Raw genomic sequence first — 19,065 nt, 5'->3', positions numbered from 1 at the left:
GTTTGAGATTTTTCATAATAAAATGTTAGGGGGAAACTGCCCACTAGGGTGGGCAGCCAAATGTCGGGCAGCCAAATGTCAGCCAGCCAGCCAGCCACAGCACCTAAGGGTTCGTCTTACCTAAAACTCTGTCCTGGGTGAGAAAATCTGACAAAAAGATAACAGGGAGGTAGGAGTCAGAAATTTAGTAAACCAAGTTTTTCAAATTAGTAAAACAAATTTTACTTGGTTGACTTCAGCTCATTAGTCAGCCACCTGGCAATGTTTGTGGGGCAAATACTCTTGAGACTCCTTTACTGGTGAGACATAATGACAGTAAGATAACTGTTGACTCTCTCTGGTTACAAAGCAAGTTAGTAGCAGAGTTGAGATAAGAAAACACATCTCTTATTTTCTCAACCAGAGCTCTCTGACCTGTTTCATGGATAATGATGATGTTAATGATGATACTCACCCTCAAAGTAGGTAACAGTTACTGGAAGTTAACCACATGCCAGGCACTGTTCTAAGAATTTCACATATATTAATCCTCACAACAACTTTATGAGGTATAGACACTATTATGATCCTCACTTTACAAACTGGGAGAATTAAGGTAGTGTCAAGTTAAGTAACTTGCCCAAGATCACAACACTAGGAAATGGCAGAACTAGTATTCAAACTCAGATGGATGGTTTGGGGCAATAACCTATTTACTCCCCAGGATGGAGGGAGCTACCCAGGAGTGAACCAAGTACTGGAAAAGATCTCAAATGGCCTGTCCCAGCAGTCACAGGTCACTGATTTCCACAGACAAGGAAGCAAAATACACAACTCTATTATTAGGATCCATCTATAGTCCCCAGCATGAGGGGCCCACACTGTCACACTTACCTCCATTGCTCCTCTGGGGAGAGGTCTGACATATCAACCTGTAGAAAGACACCACCAGAAAAATCCATTACTGTCTTAGAACTGTCCCTGCCCAACATACAGTGATCACATATTTGCTAGAGCTAAAAATATGTATGATTCAGGATTTGTGGGACATGAAGCTAGATAAAATATTCTGACATATAATGCCATTTGACTCTAAATGGCCCCATTAGATTAGGGTGAACTAAACTTCAGTCCCTGCTCTGCTATTAACCAGCTGTATGGCCTTCCAACCTCAAAGTTCCAGTTCTATTTGTTGGTCTTATCCTATTTTAGAGCAGGATTTCTTAAACCTTGGCACTAGTGATATTTTGGGCCAGTTAATTCTTTGGGTTTTTTGGTGAGGGGTTGTCTCTACATTGTAGGATGTTTAACAGCATCCTTGGCCTCTACCCACTAGATGCCAGAAGCATCCCCAAAGATGCAACAACCAACAATATCTACAGACATTGTCAAATGTCCCTTAGGGGACAAAAATTACCCCCAGTTGAATACTACTGCTCTAGAATAATACTCAACTCTTTGAGTTCAGGGCTCAAGTCTACTTCCTTGTAGCTATATGGAAGCATACCCAAGTCTTAGTACCTAAGTCACTCGATACATTCTTACATTAAACTGAGCTGAAAATGTGCCTTGATGTAGAGAAGACAGGACCTCATAATCACTTAAAGGAATCAATCAGCAAATATTCCTTTAGTACTTATGATGTTTAAGGCCTAGTTTTCCACTGTTCCTCTGCTAACTTTAGAAAAGTACTTTAAGTGGGCTGTTTGAAGTAAAATAAGCAGAACTCCATTCTATTATGAAGTAAAATTGGCACATATTTACCAGGCACTCTTTATGTGTATATACTGGGAATGTCCACCATTATGTAGGGAGGGCTTTCTGGTTTCTATATGTCCCGTGAAAGAAAGAAAGAAAAGAAGAAAAGAGAAAGAAAGAAAGAGAGAAAGAGAGAGAGAAGAGAGGAGAGACAGAGAGATAGAGAATCAGACAGAGAGCAGAACCGCAGAAGAGAGCAGAAAGAGTCAGAAAAAGAGGAAGGAGAACGAAAAAAGCAAAGAGCAAGCCCGACAATAAAAAGGAAAAAAGAACGAAAGAAAGAAAGCCAGAAGAGAGAAAAGAAGGAAGAAAGGAAAGAAAGAAGGGAAGCCGCCCTGAAAAAAGAAAAACCAAGGAAGGAAGGAACGAAAGAAAATGAGAAGGAGAAGTGAAGGGGAGGAGAAGGAGGGATGGAGAATGGAAGGGAAGGAAAATATTCCAAGGCCTCCCCTATCCAATCAAGGTAATGAAGTCAACCACCCCTTTGTCCTACTTCACATTTTGCCTCACAGACTTTATTCAGGTGTCTGGACTCAGCTCTTTATCTCCCCAGAAGGACAGGGGTCCCCTCCAAGAGGGGAAAAGCTGATGCAGGAAATGGAAAGGCCCAGTTGGATAGTATCTGAGCAGTAAATTAAGGACCACATTTCTAAAGAAACAATGAATACACAGGTTTCATGCTACCTATCAAAACTCTTTTCCTCTTTTCCAACTTGGACCTGCATCTTGCCAAGTTAGTCTGTTTCCAAACACATGGGGTTCATTCCTGTCTCTGAGCGTTTGCACATTCTTCATTCTGTTTATAATGCCCTCACCCCTCTTTTCTTCCAATCCAAATCCAATTTATCCTTTGAGAACTCAGCTGCCACTTCACTTTCCCTGGAGAAGGCTACCCTGGTCCCCTAGCTTAGTGAATATGACCCTTTGCTTTCCTCTAGCATGAATTTTTCTCCTTGCTACTCAAAGTGTAGCCCTAGTATCAGAATCATCTGGGTGCTTGTTAGAAATGTAGAATCTCAAGAACCACTCCAGACCTACTGAATCACAATCCTCATTTTAGTAAGGTCTCCAGATGATTCATATGCACATTAAGCTTGAGCAGCACTGTTCTGTTTCACTTTCAGTCTTATGTTATTTAGACATGCCTTCCAAGTGACCTAACTGCTTCTTAAGTCCAGGACCAGGGTGGGGTAAGCAAGGGACCTAGGGCTCAGAATTTAAGGAGGCACACATTCTCAGGTACAGACCCTGCGCTTGCATGACCTTCAGAGTGCCTCCTTCAAGTTTGCGCCCAGTGCCTTGTTTGCTTTACCCTAGTCCAAGTCCTGCTTATGTCTATCTTGCTCCCACCACGGAAGATGCCACAGAGCCAAGGAGAATACACTGCTTTTGTGTCTTTCAAGAATAGGAGAGCTGAGTGTATATTAAGCACTCAATGAGTACCTGTGGAACTGAACAGAATTCTCTCCAAGAGGGCAGTAAGTATGCTGATGAACCGGCACCTCACCTGGAGATGTTTAAATGGGAGTGCAAACAAACACTTGAAAAATACCTAATAAGCATCTGGGAAAGAAGTATTCATTTTCTAGAGGTACCCAGAAAATTATGTTTAAAAAACTACATGTCAAAACAACACAACACAACACGACTACGCGTTCAAAGAAGCAAGACAAGTCCATTGAAGGCGAAACTAGGAAGATTCAGAGAACTGAGCCAGGCATGGGGGCACCTCTCCATGAGACAGAAGTCAAGCAAGCTTAGTTTTTCCCCCTCTAAAAAATAGAAAATAAGTCTTCTGACTTCATTGTGGGGCTGTGAGGTTAAGTATATTCCAAGTGAGCAAGTGACTTCATTGCCTTTCCTCCTAGGAGAGTGGGTGTACTTTAAAAAGTACTGGGAGAGGCCAGGCAACAGAATGCTGGTGTAGCACAGGGCGGTATTGCTTTCAGAGCCTCAGGGAACAGCTCAAAAGGGCAAGCACTAAGGCTGAAGCACTAACCCTGGTGCGGAGAGGACCATTTAGCACTTCATGGAGTAGTATGAGTACCAGAATGGAGTTACACTAAAAAAAAAAAAAAAAAAAGACATGAGTTGGCCTTAATATTTGCCTCCTGAACCAAAAGACTTTTTAAATTATATCCAAACCAGTCTTGTAGCTCAAGTGGAAAAACAAGGAACGTTATAAACTATATCTATAATTAGCCTGCACCATCTGGAAATACCTCTTTATTTGCTCCCTCATTAATGAGTTTATTCATCTGGGTCCAAGCAATAAACCAGTCAGAAGATGCCCTGTCCAGAACTCAGGTAGCTAATTAGGGAGGCTCTCAGGGTAGGGTTATGGGCGATGGGCCCATATCTAACACCTAAGATCCAGACACAGAATGTCTTTTCGCCAACCATTAACTCCCCTCCTAGGATCTCAGAAGGGCTCTAGTCATTCCAATCTACCTAGGTTCAGATTTGAAAGAAGTTAAACCAAAAATGTCAGGCAGAGGGCAAGAGAAAGCTTCACAAAAATGGAAAATAATCTGCTGTTGATACATTTTCCCAGATGGGAAAGACTTATGAATCCACCGGTGTAACCCCATAAACAAGCTTCCTGTCCCCCACAAATACTGGGTATTCTATGGGCTCTGAGTCTTTACAGATGCTAATTACTTTGTCCCTTCAGCCCCTCTCTTCCACCAAACCACATTCTGCCTTCCTACAAAACCCTAGCCAAATCCTCCTGTCTCCAGAAAGGCTCTTCAGACTGACCCCATTCACTGAAAAAACAAACATCCTCTACTGCCTAGCAGCATCAGCACCCTAAGAACTTAAGAAATAGAAGCTTCAGAATCCATCCTAGACCCCTTGAATCAGAACCTACATTTAATAAGATACCCAGGTATTTCATATGCACATAAAAGGATTGCTACTGCCTCCCAGGACTCACATTCACAATCTCTCCTACAGTCATATACTTCTATGCACTTGAATCGTTTTTAATAATAATTTTACTGAGATCTAATTCACATATCATAAAATTCACCCATTGAAAATGTACTATTCAGTGCTTTCAGTATTTTCAGAGTTGTGCCACAATCACCACTAGTTAAATTTAGAACATTTTTACCACCCCAAATGACACCACACACCAGTTAGCAGTCACTCTCCAACTTCCCCCAGCCCACAGAACCACTAATTTACTTTTGACCTCTATCTATAGATTTGACTATTCTAGACATTTCATATAAAAAAGATCATACAATATGTGTTTTTTTGTGATTGGCTTCTTTCACTTAGCATGTTTTCAATGTTGGATCAGGTACTGTAGTTTTACTGCCAAATATTGTATTGTATGGATATATATTTTATTTGTCCATTCATCAGTTGATGGAAACTTGGGTTGTTTACAGTTTTGGGCTATTACAAATAATGCTGTTATGAACATTCATCTACCAGTTTTTGTGTAGACATGCTTTCATTTCTCTTGAGCATATAACTAGCAGTGGAATTGTTTGGTCATATGTTAACTATGTTTAACCTTTCAAGGAACTGCAATTTGTTTTCCACAGCAGCTGCACCATTTTACATTCCCATGAGCAGTGTCTGAGAGTTCCACTTTCTCCACATCTTCGACACTTGTTATCCTGTCTTTTTGGTAAAAGGTATCCCAATGGGTGTGAAATGGCGTATCAATGTGATTTTGATTTTGCATTTCCCTGATGTATAATGACATTGAACACCTTTTCATATGCTTATTAGCCATTCACATATTTTCTTTGGAGTAAAGTTTATTCAAAATCTTTGTCCACTTTTTGAAAATATTTTGTTTTTTACTGTTTTTACAGTTTTAGGTTCACAACAAAACTGAATGGGACATGCTGACATTTCCCACTCGACCCCTGCCCCTAAATATGCATAGCTTCCCCATCAACATTCTCCATCAGCGCAATACCTTTGTTCTAACTGATGAACTTACACTGATACACCATTATCACCTAAAGTCCATAGCTTACCTTAGAGTTCACTACTGACGTACATTCTATGGGTTTGTTAAATATATACCTTTCTACTATACAAATGTCCTTATGGACACAAATCCACCGTTACAGTATCATACAGAATAGTCTCACTGACCTAAAAATTCTGTGTTCTGCTCATTCACCCCTCCACCCCCCTAATCCCTACAACCACTGATCTTTTTACTGTCTCCATAGTATTGCCTTTTCCAGAATGTCGTATAGTTGAAATCATATAGTACGTAGCCTTTTCACACTGGCTTCTTTCACTTAATAATATGTATTTAATATTCCTCTATGCCTTTTCATGGCTTGATAGTTCATTTCTTCTTAGTACTGAATAATATTCCATTGTCTGGATGTACCACAATTTATCCATTCACCTATTAAAAGACATCCTGATTGCTTCCAAATTTTGGTAATTATGTATAAAGCTGCTATAAGCATCTGTCTGCAGGTTTTTGTGTGGACATAAGCTTTCAACTCCTTCGGGGAAATATTAAGGAGCACAATTGCTGGATTGTATGGTCATATGTTTAGTTTTGCAAGAAACCACCAAACTGTCTTTCACAGTGCATGTATTATTTTGCATTCCCATCATCAATGAATGAGCGTTCCTGCTGCTCCACATCCTTGACAGCATTTGGTGCTGTCAGTGTCCCAGATTTTGATCATTCTAATGGGTGTTTAGTGCTATCTCGTTGTTTTAATTTGCATTTCCCTGATTACATATGATGTGGGGCATCTTTCCATATGCTTATCTGCCATCTGTATATCTTCTCTGGTGGGCTGTATGTTAAAGTCTCTAGCCCACAGTTTTTTTTTTTTTCATGTTTTGCTTTTTTACATTTTTGGTGGGAAACTTTTTAAAAATTTTTTAAAAATTAAGATATACTTGGTTTACAATGTTGTGTTAATTTCTAGTACGCATGTTTCAGTTATACTTAAACATTCTTTTTCATATTTTCTTTCATTATAGGTTATTACAAGATATTGAATATAGTTCCCTGTGCTATACAGTAGAACCTTGCTGTTTACCTGTTTTATATATAGTAGTTAGTATCTGCTCTAGCACACTTTTTAATCAGGTTGTTTGTTTTCTTATTATTAAGTTTCAAGAATTCTTTGTATATTTTGGTAACAATCCTTTATCTGAGAGGTCTTTTGCAAATATATTCTCCCAGTTTGTGGCTTGTCCTTTCATTCTTCTGACAGTTTCTTTCACAGAACAAAAATTTTGAATTTTAACTAAGTTTAATAAACAAGCTTCATGCTTGTCACAAGTACGATGTTAGCTGTAGGTTTGGGGTAGATATTCTTTATCAAGTTGAGGAAGTTCCCCTATATTCCTAGTTTAATGGGAATTTTTATCTTGAATGGGTGATGGTTGTTGTCAAATGCTTTTGCTACAACTACTTATATGTTCATGTAATTTTTCTTCTGTTGATGTGATGATGGATTATATAAACTGATTTTTCAAATGTTAAACCAAGTTTGCATCCCTAGGATAAATCCCATTTGGTCTTGGTGTATGATTCTTTTTATACACTGGATTCAATTTGTCAGTATTTTGTTAATGATTTTTAAATCTATATTCATGAGAGACAATGGTTTGTAGTTTTTTTTTCTTATAATGCCTTTATCTGGTTCTAATATTAGGGTAATGTTGGCCTCATAGAATGAGTTAGGAAGTATTCACTCTGCTTCCATCTTCTGAAAGAGACTGTAGAGACTATAGAGGTACAATTTCTTCCTTAGATGTTTGGTAGAATTCACCAGTGAACCCATTTGGGCCTGGTGCTTTCTACTTTGAAAAGTTAATAATTATTCAGTGAATTTCTTTAATAGATATAGGTCTATTCCAAATTTTGATAAGTTGTGTTCATATTCATTCAGTTAAATATATTTAAATTTCTCTTCAGATCTCTTCTTTGATTCATATGTTATTTAGAAGTGTGTTGTTTAAAATCTCCAAGTATTTATGGATTTCCTAGCTATCCTTCTGTTACTGATTTCTGGCTTAACTCCATTGTGCACTGAGAGCAGACAGTATATGATTTCTCTTCTTTTAAATTTGTTACTTGCTAGATGTCAATGAACAGGGCACTTCTCTCTATGCCTTAGTTTCCCCATATATAAAATGAGAAAGTTGGCTTAAGTAATTTTCAAAGTCCCTTAAAGCTAAAATGCTATAATAATTCATACTAAATCCATCTAACACCAAAGCTTTGGAGTCAGCTATAATATTCTGGCTTTCTAAACTGCCAGTTTCCTTAGTTACCATGGAAGTAAAAGGAAAATGCCTTCAGTGTGGTGAGGTGTGATATAACAGGATGCCACCAAATTAAATCAATGAAAATTTACCAAGTGACTACCATATGCATGCATCAGGAATATCCATCACTTGAGGGATGGCTTCTTGCCCTGGTTTCAAGTACCTGCTAATTTTAAAGGGCCCTAAACTCCGGAACTCTGTCCATCAAGGCAACCTGGCATTTCATAGATCTCAACTGACCTTTTCAAGTTAGAGATTGGTCAACCATGCAGCTACAGACTTCAGTCTTTCACAGAACATTAGAGATGAATAAGCCCAACCTTTGCCCTTGCAGTAGTCACAGTCTAGGGAGCAGGGCGGAAACAGACTATTAAACATAATGTGATAAGGATAACCATTGACATATAAACAAAATGCTGCATAAGCCCAGAGAAGGAGAGATAAGCTAGCTCCTGAACCTGCTCTTAATACAGCAAAATCACCAGGCTGGCTGCCTCTAGCTGGTGGGTACAGATAATGTGGTCTACTAAGTGATTAGGATAGCAAGTGATGTCCAAAGTTTCATAGGCTAACCATATTCATAGCTCCCCATTCTCCTCTCATTCACATTCTTCTCCAATTCCTAAGCCCTGCCAAGAATTCAAGGCCAATAAATCAAAGTGGAATTACCTCACTTTTCAGACTTCGTAAATCAGCTGGGAATCATGCAGACACTGGATATGCTGAGCCAAACTGTAAAGCTTGACGTGGACAGCACACTTTGGGCAGTGGAGTGAGAGTAGATGCTGGCTGTAATGATGGCTGTGCTGTCTGCCCTCCACTCCCACCCCTCCTACCATCACCAGAAAGCACACCCTCCAGGCCAGGTGAACTGGAAAGCTTTTTTAACGAAACTTTTCAAACTTACACAAAAGTGGAAGGAAAAGTTTAATACCTCTCTCCCATTCAACAATTATCAAATGTGGGGGTTCTTCTATTCCTATCCCATCAAATTCATATTTCTCAGACTGGCTTCCCCCTCACCTAGCTCTCCTCTCTCACGCTTTCTTTTATGTACTCTAGCTTCCCATATGCTCTATACTTTTCTTCCATCCTTAAAGATCCAATCCAGATGCCATCTCCTCCAGAACAGAACTTTCTATAGCTTTCTATGAAACTCCTAAAGCCCTGAAGTCTAAACTGACCACACCTACTCACCTATGAAATCTCCCTCCAGTTTTTCATTGCCACACCTCCTTGGTTCAGACTTGATCTCGCACTCCCTCCTAGACTACTGCAGTGATTTCCGAGGTGATCTCCCTGACTTTAACCTTGCCAGAACAGACTCTTAACAGGATCAGTCACAGTGATCTTTATCAGATGCGCACATCTGACTGCAACAGTCTCCTACTTTGACAAACTGATAACTTTTGACTGCCTTCGGATTGAAGTCCAAACTCCTATGTATGACACACAAAATACTTTATAATCTGGTACAACCAGCTAATTATCTCATCACCTCTAACAAATGGCTTTTACTCCAGCCACGCTGAATACCTGTCATTCTAACATGCTCTCCGTTCCGTCTCTCAGTGCTCTGGCTGCTGCCCTTCTCGCCCTAGAATTCTTTCCTCATCTTCACAGTCTAGTTCATTCCTATTATCTCTTTAAGATGTAGCTCAAATATCACCTCCTTTGTGACACATTCTCTGACTTTATTCATTCACACATCCATTCAACAACTGTTACCTAATCATGTGTTAAGCTCTGGACAGGGGATATGATAAATAATAGCTCTCGCTCTCAAGGAGCTTAGAGTCTAGCAGATTTCCTCAGGTGGAGTAATTCATTTTCTCTTCTGTTCTCCTGCAGAAATTTACAATTTGCAAACACCTCTAAGGTCACATTTATTACTTTTTATACTTGTTTCTGAGTCTGTTTCCATCACTGGCCTCTAATCATCATGAAGCCAAGAATTTTTTCTTTTTTTTTTTTTTTAATTTTTGCGGGTAATTAGGTTTATTTATTTATTGTTATTTTTTATTTCACAGATGTGTACTGGGGATTGAACCGATGACCTCATGCATACACTCTACCACTGAGCTATAACCACCCCTCAATCTTTTCTTATTTTTAAAGTTTTGCTGAAGTACAGCACCATTTTAGGTGGACAATTCAATGACTGTTCATACATTTACAGAGTTGTACAACATCTTAGTTTAAATAATTTCCATCACGCTAAAGAGAAAGCTCAGGTTAAGTGCCCAACTCCCCATTCCTACCCCTAGACCTAAGGAACCACTAATTTATTTTGTGTCTCTATAGACTTGCTGTTCTGGACCTTTCATTTATATGTGCTTTTATGTGGACATATTTTTATTTCTCAAATATATACCTGGGATGGAATTACTGGGTAATATGGTAACTCTATGCTTAACCTTTTGAAGACCTGCCCCACTATTTTCCATAGCAGCTGCACAATTTTACATTTCTACTAGAAGTGTATGAGGATTCCAATTTCTCCACATCCACAACAACACTTGTTATCACGTCTTTCTGATTACAGTGGGTATGAAGTGATACATCTCATTATGGTTTTGATTTGCATTTCTCTGATGACTAATGATGTTCAACATCTTTTCATGTGCTTATTGGCCATTTGTATGTTTTCTTTGGAGAAAAGTCTATTCAAATCGTTTGTTCATTTTTTTATTAGATTATCTTTTTCTTGTTGAGCTGTAAAAGTTCATTACATATCCTGAACACAGTCCCTTATCAGACACGTGGTTTGCAAATACCTTCTCCCATTTAGCAATCCTACTGGGTGGAAAATGGCCCGAGGATCATCTGTATCTTACTCATTTTTACATCAAAGAACTAGCATGTAATCTGGCACACTGGATGTGTTCAATAAATGTTAAGTGGATGTTACATTAACGTTAACTGCTTTGAAAACAAGGTAATGCCTTACTCGTTCTGCATCTCCCTCACACTTCACACCTAGCACTAGACACAAAGCATATGCTTTGGAAATATATACACAGGACTGAATAATTCTCACTTGAACCAACAGTGGGGATGATGCTGCAGAAGAATTCAGAAGAACTGGGAAAGCCATCTGAAAGTAACAGAACCTACCCATTTATAATGGCTGCTACCACTTACCCCTGAGACAGCTGCTGCTCTCTGACAATAAGCAACTTCTGAAGAAGCCATCCTACAGTGGCCCTCACTCAGAAGTAGTCATCAAAATGTTCCATCACTTGGAAAACTGGCCCCCTCCCTCCATTCCCACAGTCAGTGGGAGACACCAACCACATGACAGAATCACAAGCTATGTTCATCTATAGCAGTGAATGATACTTTGGCCCTGCTTGAAGTAAACTTTCTCCTCCTTAAGGAGCTCAGAAGTTGATTAAAGACACAGTTTGGTATCTGGACCACATCAGAGATGTACAGCTAGCAAAGGTGCTCCATTCTTTGTGGCTTCTAAGTTAGAAAGTAACTCTTCCTCATAAAAAAGCACTAACATGAAATCCTTTGTGATTATTAATAGTCAACAGTAAATATTTTCCAAACTTAACACAGCATACAAATAGGACTGAAGGAAGCTTTGGGGAGAAGGAAAAACTGAAGAACATGGCTGGTTGTACCAGAAGGCCTAAGTCACTGGGGCAGGAAATGTCCCTACCATCTCTTTCTTCTTTTCTATTACTCAAGCTACAAACATCACCCAAGCCCTTCAACTTCATGCCCTTCTTGCCAGTCACTGTGTTACTCAAGTTCAAAATCATCTGGTGTCCCAATGCTGCCTATAAGAGAAAGTAAGTTATAATGTATAGCACAGGGAAGTATATTCAATATCCTGTAGTAACTTAATGAATAAGAGGATGAAAACGAATATATGTCTGTTCATGTATGACTAAAGCATGATGCTATACACTGGAAACCAACACAACACTGTAAACTGACCATACTTCAATAAATATATGTATACCAAAAAAAAAAAAAAAAAAAGAGAGAGAGAGAGAGAAAGTAAGAACTCCTCAGTAGGATACACCGTGCCCTCCATGACAGCATTGAGAGAGCTCTTATGATTGCACAAGGCCATGATCGGACCCCAGTATGCCTTTCCAATTTTACCTTCCTCTGCTTCCCCACTCCTCTGGCACTCAACATATGCCTCCTTGCACTATGTATAATACAGCAGAAAGCACATGCCCTTTGGAATTAGATACAGCTGGAAGCCCTACCTGCCTGGATTAAGGCAAGCCTTCCCTGCCTCTTTAATCCTTTCTCCATTTCTGTCCCCAGAGTGATCTTTCTAAAATGCAAATCTGATCCATGTCACTCACCTAAGTGCTTCAGGCTCTCCCATAGCTAATCATCTATTACACATCCATTAAAATTCCAAACTCCTTAGCCCAGCATATAAGACCTTTCATAATCTCACACCTGCCTCCCTTTCCAGTCTTCTTACTTTCTTATTACTCCCCACCTTCTACTCTGATGCTCCAGCAACACTAAACCTCACCCTGTGCCCCCAACGGGCTGGTTCTCTTCCTCTTGCCTCCCACCTTACACATGTTGTTCCTCCTTCCTAGCGGGCCCATCCCTTCTTTCTTTGGCTGGTTAATTTCTAGTCATTTTTCACATCAGCTAAAGAGCCACTTCTCTGGGGAGCCTTTCCTGATCCCTTGCCCACCATCTTCTGTGCTCCCAGAGATCTCTGTGCTTCTCTGTATTACAGCAGTTACTACACCTCTTTACTTGACTAACTGTCCCACTGGACTATGAGTGGTCTGAGAGCAGGGCCTATGTCTCTATCATTCTTCACAGCTAAGACAGTGCCTTGGTAAATGCTCAGTGTTTGTTTGATGAATGGATAAATGAGCAAACAGGACTCTCCCACCATACACATGAGGCTGGCATAACAAGTAACTTGATCTTTATTTTAAGCTGACAACACTGCAGTTCAGAGTGTCTCACTGACTTACCTCAGGTAACAACTGTGTGGTAGAGCTAGGATAAAACGCCACATCTTCAGAGTCCTGAACCAATATCCAGATCTCTTCCCTGACTCTTAAGCTCATGTTTCCAACTGCCTAACTGACACCACCACTTAAGATGTTTAAATAGCCATCTCAAACTTAACATGACCAATTACAATTTTTCACATTTTCTCCCCATCCTTCTTGTTCAGTACATGGTAACATCAGCCATGATACTGCCAACTACTCAAGTCAAAGCAAAACAAGTCTAGAAAACTTTAAAATCAACTTGATTATTTTCTTTCCCTTACATCTCATATCCAAACCACCGGAAGTCCTGTAGACTCCACTTCAAAACATACTTTTTTGTATCAAAACATATTCTGATTTCATCTACTTTTCTCCATCACCTCTGCCTCCCTATCCAACACCCACAACTCCAACACTATCATTTCTCCACTGCAAGTCTCCCAACTGCCCTCCTTGAATACAATCCATTCTCCTCAACGCAGAGAGAGAGATCATTTTGAAAAATGCAAATTAGCTCACCTCACTCCTATTTTAAAAACCATCCAAAATCTTCATTGCATTCGCAATAAAATTCAACACATTTAGCAGCATCCACAAGGCCTTACAGATCTAACTCTGACAAATTTCCTGATCTCATATGATTTTTCCTTTACTCACTATGATTCAGTCATACTGGCCTTCTTTTTTGGTCCCAAGACATGCCTAATTCATTCCTACCAATCTGTCTCCCACTTGACACATGTATGCTTCCAAATCTCCAAACTGCTAAGTCATCTTCATTCAGGTCTTTGTTCAAACAACACCTCCCCAGAGACTTTCCATAACCACGCTGTTGACAGTAGCACCTCTCCTGGAGTCGTTCTCCATCCTATCACCCTACTTCCCTCAGAGCACCTAGCACCACTTGGAGTTATCCTGCTTCTTACTTATTGGTTGTATCTGTGTTTCCCCTGTTAGAAGGTAAACTCCACAAGAGCAAGGACCATGGTTGTCTTGTTCATTGCTGAATTACTGGGACTTAGAAAAATCCCTGACATCCTGAAGTCACAGTATTTGAAGAAGGAAAGAATAAACAACACAGATTACATACTTAATAAATGTTTGATGGATATGTGAGTGAATGAATTAGGGAGTGGGATGGAAAGGACAAAAAAAAAAGTGGAAGCACTGCTATTTAATATTTTTATAGCTGCTCACTTTTCTCTTCCCTCACTGCCTTCACTCGTGCTCCAATACCTACCACCTCTACTACTGCAGTCCTCCCAAGTAATTTCTTCTCCTTTCTCCAAGCTGATTTATCCAAAAATAATTTCCACACTTCTACCAGACTTGATCATTCTGAGACTTAGATCTGAAAAATGTTACAAGCCCAAGTTTCTTAGCATGTTGCTAAAAAAGCCTCGCCAACCTTAACACTCACTGTTGTTCCCCGAAATTTAACCTAAACTCTGATTATATAGAAATTATTAGTTCCCAGAATATTCCATGCTGTTTAATGCCTCCAAGCCTTTGCATACCTTTTCATTTTGCTGGATCACTCCTCTCTACCTCACAGACATTTGACTAACTACTGAACTCAAACTTAATCCTCAAGAACCAATTCAAGCATCTTGTCTTTAATGATTTCAAGCAGAGTTAATCAACCCTCCTTTGCCACCACAGTACCTCACACACACAAGTACAACTATACTACATCATTTGTTTCCATGTCTGTCCTCCCCTATGTGACTATTAGCCTCCTGAAAGCAGGAGCTATGTCTTCATCTTTGTGTCCCTAGCACCACATCGGCATACACAAGCATTCAGTAACTGATGACTGAAGGAGTGAATGAATAGATCTTAACTCCTCAGCCTAGCATTTAAAGTCAACCTCATACTGGCCCCAATCTATGTTTCCAGATTTAGTACTTAGTACTCTTTATCTTGCTGATCACCAAACACATCCTTCTTTCTCGTATTTACTTGGGGTCTTTATTCCTGATACTCACTCTCTAGTGAAATTTAAATCACCCATTAAGGCCCAGCTCAGATGGTTCCTCTCCACAAAGTCTTCTGTAATCATTTCAATGAGAAGGGATTTACTTCCCTAACAGCATTTTGTTTTTTTACTGATAAAGTATTTAGAACTTCTTATTTTATAATTATAGCCTTTCCAACTGGACTACCTGTCCTATTTTTCTAACTGAACCATATAAGCTCCCTGAAGGCATGAAACATGATTAAGCACGTTTCCTCACAACCCAAGTGCCTAACACAGTGCCTTGCACAAAGCAAGCCAGTATCAATAAATTTTTATTAGTTTTATTAGTAGAGAATAGTATGTTTAATAGTTTGCTTAGAGATATCATGCCTCCATTCCTTTACATACATACTCTTACCTTGGCATAAACTGGCCTCCTAGCCATATGAAAAACTTTACCCCTCCTTTAAGAATCAGCCCAATGTCATATCCTCTCTGAAGTCTTCCCTAACTCTCCCCAATACACTTACGCATTCCTTCCATGTGCCTGTGGTACCTGTACATAACTCTACCCATCACACTACATTGTCATTATCACTTGATAGGTCCCTCTCCCCACTAGATCATGAATTCTTTTGGAGCACAGATAGTTTCTTTATCCATTTATGAATTCCCAAGACCAAATAAAGTATCTGGTATAACTGAATGTTCAATAAATATACGGTGAATTTTGAAAACAGTGAAACCATGTTATAGGGTACAACAGCAATAGAGATCATGGAGTTACATCACTAGGTTCAAATCCCAATTCCACTTACAAGCTAAACAACCTTAAATAAATTACTTACATATGCCTTAGTTTTTACTCATCTGGAAGTAAAGAAAATAATAGTATTTAAATGGAGTTAGAAGAGCTAATGCATCTAAAATGCTTAGCATAATGCCTGGCATATAGTATGCACTAAAAAAATTAGTTATTATCATTAGAATAAGAGAAAAGCCTGCTTCTGCAGGGCACTAAATGACAGGCTCAAGAAGAGGTTGGGCTCAATCCTATGGGCAATGGAGAGTAAAATGCCACTGGAGGCCTCCCAAGTAACAGCCACATGCAATTATTGAGAACATCCTACTGGGAAGAGGGGGAGAATGGGAAAGGGAACACAGACCTTGGCAGGGCTATGCTCTCTGCCTCCAGCTTCCCTGTTCCCCATTGGTTCTCCCTACTTGCTCAGGGCCAAAAGCCCCATGGCCATAACTCAGCATCCTCTTGGGAAAGCTGCACTTTAGAGAGAACTAATGAGTTTATGTTTACCTACAGATTCGCCTCTGAGGAGCAGAGAGATAACAAATGACTTCTAGAAGGGAAAACACAAAGAAATAAAGTAGAGAAGAAGAACAATTATCAGACGGATTATCTTAGGTTAGCTTTCGCGGAGTATGCTGTTAGGCCAAATAGCCCCACGTGGACAGAGCCTACACCCCCAGAGGCATTCTCTGGCAGTGCATGTGCCTCCATGGGTCAAAGATGCAGACACAGGAGCTGGAAAAGAAGGACTAAAAAATCGAAGCTACAGAAATAAGAATTCTAGCTCAATTTGAAAAATACCGCAACAGAGGTATTCAATGAGGGAACAGACTGACCATAGAATGATAACCTCCCTATCATTACAGGAGTTTAAACACAGACTAGGTGATCACTTACTGGGGATGTTCAACATGGGTGGGTGGATTAGATTTAAGATTCAAGTTTAAAAATGCTCGATATCACTAATTATCAGAGAAATGCAAATCAAAACTACAATGAGATATCACTTCACACCAGTCAGCATGGCCATCATTAAAAAGTCCACAAACGATAAATGCTGGAGAGGGTGTGGAGAACAGGGAACCCTCCTATATTGTTGGTGGGAATGTAGTTTGGTGCAGCCATTATGGAAAACAGTTTGGAGATTCCTCAAAAAACTAAAAAAAGACTTGTCATGTGATCCAGCAATCTCATTCCTGGGCATATATCCAGAGGGAATATAATTTGAAGAGACACATGTAACCTAAGGTGTTTGTAGTAACACTATTTATAAAAGGCAAAACATGGAAACAACCTCAATGTCCACTGACAGATGACTGGATAAAGAAATTGTGGTTATACATAGATAATGGAATACTATTCAGCCATAAAAAAGAATGCCATTTGCAGCAACATGGATGGACCTGGAGATCGTCATTCTAAGTGAAGTAAGCCAGAAAGAGGGGAAAAAAAATACCATATGGTATCACTTATATGTGGAATCTAAAAAAAAGACACAAATGAACTTATTTACAAAACAGAAACATGGAAAGCAAACTTATGGTTACCAGGGGCTAAAGGGGGTGGAAAGGGGTAAATTGGGAGCTCAAGATTTGCAGATACTAACCACTATGTATAAAATAAATAAACAAGTTTATACTGTATAGCACAAGGAACTATACTCAGTATCTTGTAGCAGCCTGTAATGAAAAAGAATATGGAAAGGAATATATGTATATGCTTGACTGAAACATTATGCTATACACCAGAAATTGACACATTATAAACTGACTATAGTTTGACTAAAAAAATGGGAAAAAATAGAATAAATTTAAAAATGAAAAAATTAAGATTCAAGTGCAATAAGCATTTGAATATCTATGCTAGCCACTGTGAGAGATTAGGTGCTGGGAAAACAGAGATGAAAAATGATGCAGTTCTGTCCCCTCAAGGAGTTCACTGCTCAATAAAGGAGACAAACAACAGAACATGGTATGTGTTGATAGATATCTACGTAGGGCCCTATGGGGCAGAAAGCAAGTCCTCAGATTCCATGTTTATGACTCACTCATAAGAAGCAATACAGCATTAATCAAATGGAAATGCTTCATAAGCAGTTTATAAGCAAATAGTACTGTCAGGTGCTATTGTGTTATCACCAGAATAGAGAGGGCGTCAGTTAACTTTTGCAATCTACTCAACACTTCCTTAAACCTGAGTAACCAAACCTACAAGCATTCTCATTTATTCAACAAATATATTAATGTCTGCTATGTGCCAAGCACTGGGCAAGGCACTGAGGAATGTACATAGATGAGAAAGCCAGTCCCTGCACTCAAGGAGTTAGAACATTCCTCTTCATCTTTTCCTCTCTCTCCTACCCTCCTTTATTGACCAGATGACACCTTAAATTCCTTCTGGAAGTAGATAAGTTACCAAGTCACAGGTTAACCAAAAACTGACTTGCAAAAAGGAAGAGTGAGGTGGGGATGGGAGGTGTTGTAACGGGAAACCAAATGGAATACCATCTGTAGACAGCACATCTGCCAGAGTATGAGACTCTGATTGAATAAAAAGTCAAAGGTTATGGAATTGGAGGTTGTATGTAGGCTTTTTTGTCTACAATTTCCATATCACTGTTTTTTTCTTTTCTCATCCCAATATTATTAGTACAGATTATTAGTAATAATTATACCTTCATTCAGTCATTCACTAGGATTTACTGAGTACCTAATAGGAATTGTAGGAAACACAAGGCAGAGTGAAATACTGGGATCAAGGATTTTCAAAGCTGCAAGAGACTTCTAGAAGGTCATCTAGTCCAAACCTATCATTTCACAGATAAAGAGTAAAGGTATGGAGCGGTCGGAATCTTTCGTAAGTTTGTATCTTCATACATTTATTGAATCACACTCTACGCCAGGCACCAGGGGTGTAAGGATGGATAGAGCTTCCAAGGAGAAGCCAGTCTCATAGGAGAGAAAGACAAATAGCATGACCCCAGTCAAATCCCCTCTGTAAATGAAGTCCTATACTTACGCTGGAGAAATGTCTAGTGGAGGACAGTATGGGAAGCACACAGTAGTCATACTGCCCAGAGTTGTCAAGAGCACAGATGCTGGAGTCATTTTGGATTTGAACCCTAGCCCTGTCACTTACCTAGCTGCATGACATTGGGCAACTGACTTAAATTCTCTATGCCTCAGTTTCCACAGCTATAGAATGGATATAACCATAATAGTACCTACCTTGTAAGGCTGTGGTATTAAATTAGATAATGCATATAAAACACTTGGCACAGG

General features: G+C 39.5%; 1 protein-coding gene across 2 annotated transcripts in view; it reads right to left on the bottom strand.

Annotated features, from left to right (window-relative positions):
• Positions 1–19,065, bottom strand: part of RNF121 (ring finger protein 121) — a 65,309-nt gene that overhangs the window by 40,892 nt on the left and 5,352 nt on the right. Inside the window, exons 2-3 of one of the 2 annotated variants that reach the window (XM_032489256.1) lie at positions 3,737–3,799; positions 874–911 (exon numbers count right to left, since the gene is read on the bottom strand). In XM_032489256.1, the coding sequence (XP_032345147.1) occupies positions 874–911; positions 3,737–3,799 (101 nt within the window). The remainder of the gene's footprint in view (positions 1–873; positions 912–3,736; positions 3,800–19,065) is intronic. The other variant, XM_006181636.3, reaches the window with a different exon arrangement.

This window comes from Camelus ferus, chromosome 10, assembly GCF_009834535.1.
Source record: "Camelus ferus isolate YT-003-E chromosome 10, BCGSAC_Cfer_1.0, whole genome shotgun sequence".
Taxonomy (NCBI): Eukaryota; Metazoa; Chordata; class Mammalia; order Artiodactyla; family Camelidae; genus Camelus; species Camelus ferus.
This window is presented reverse-complemented; position numbering and strand designations above follow the sequence as displayed.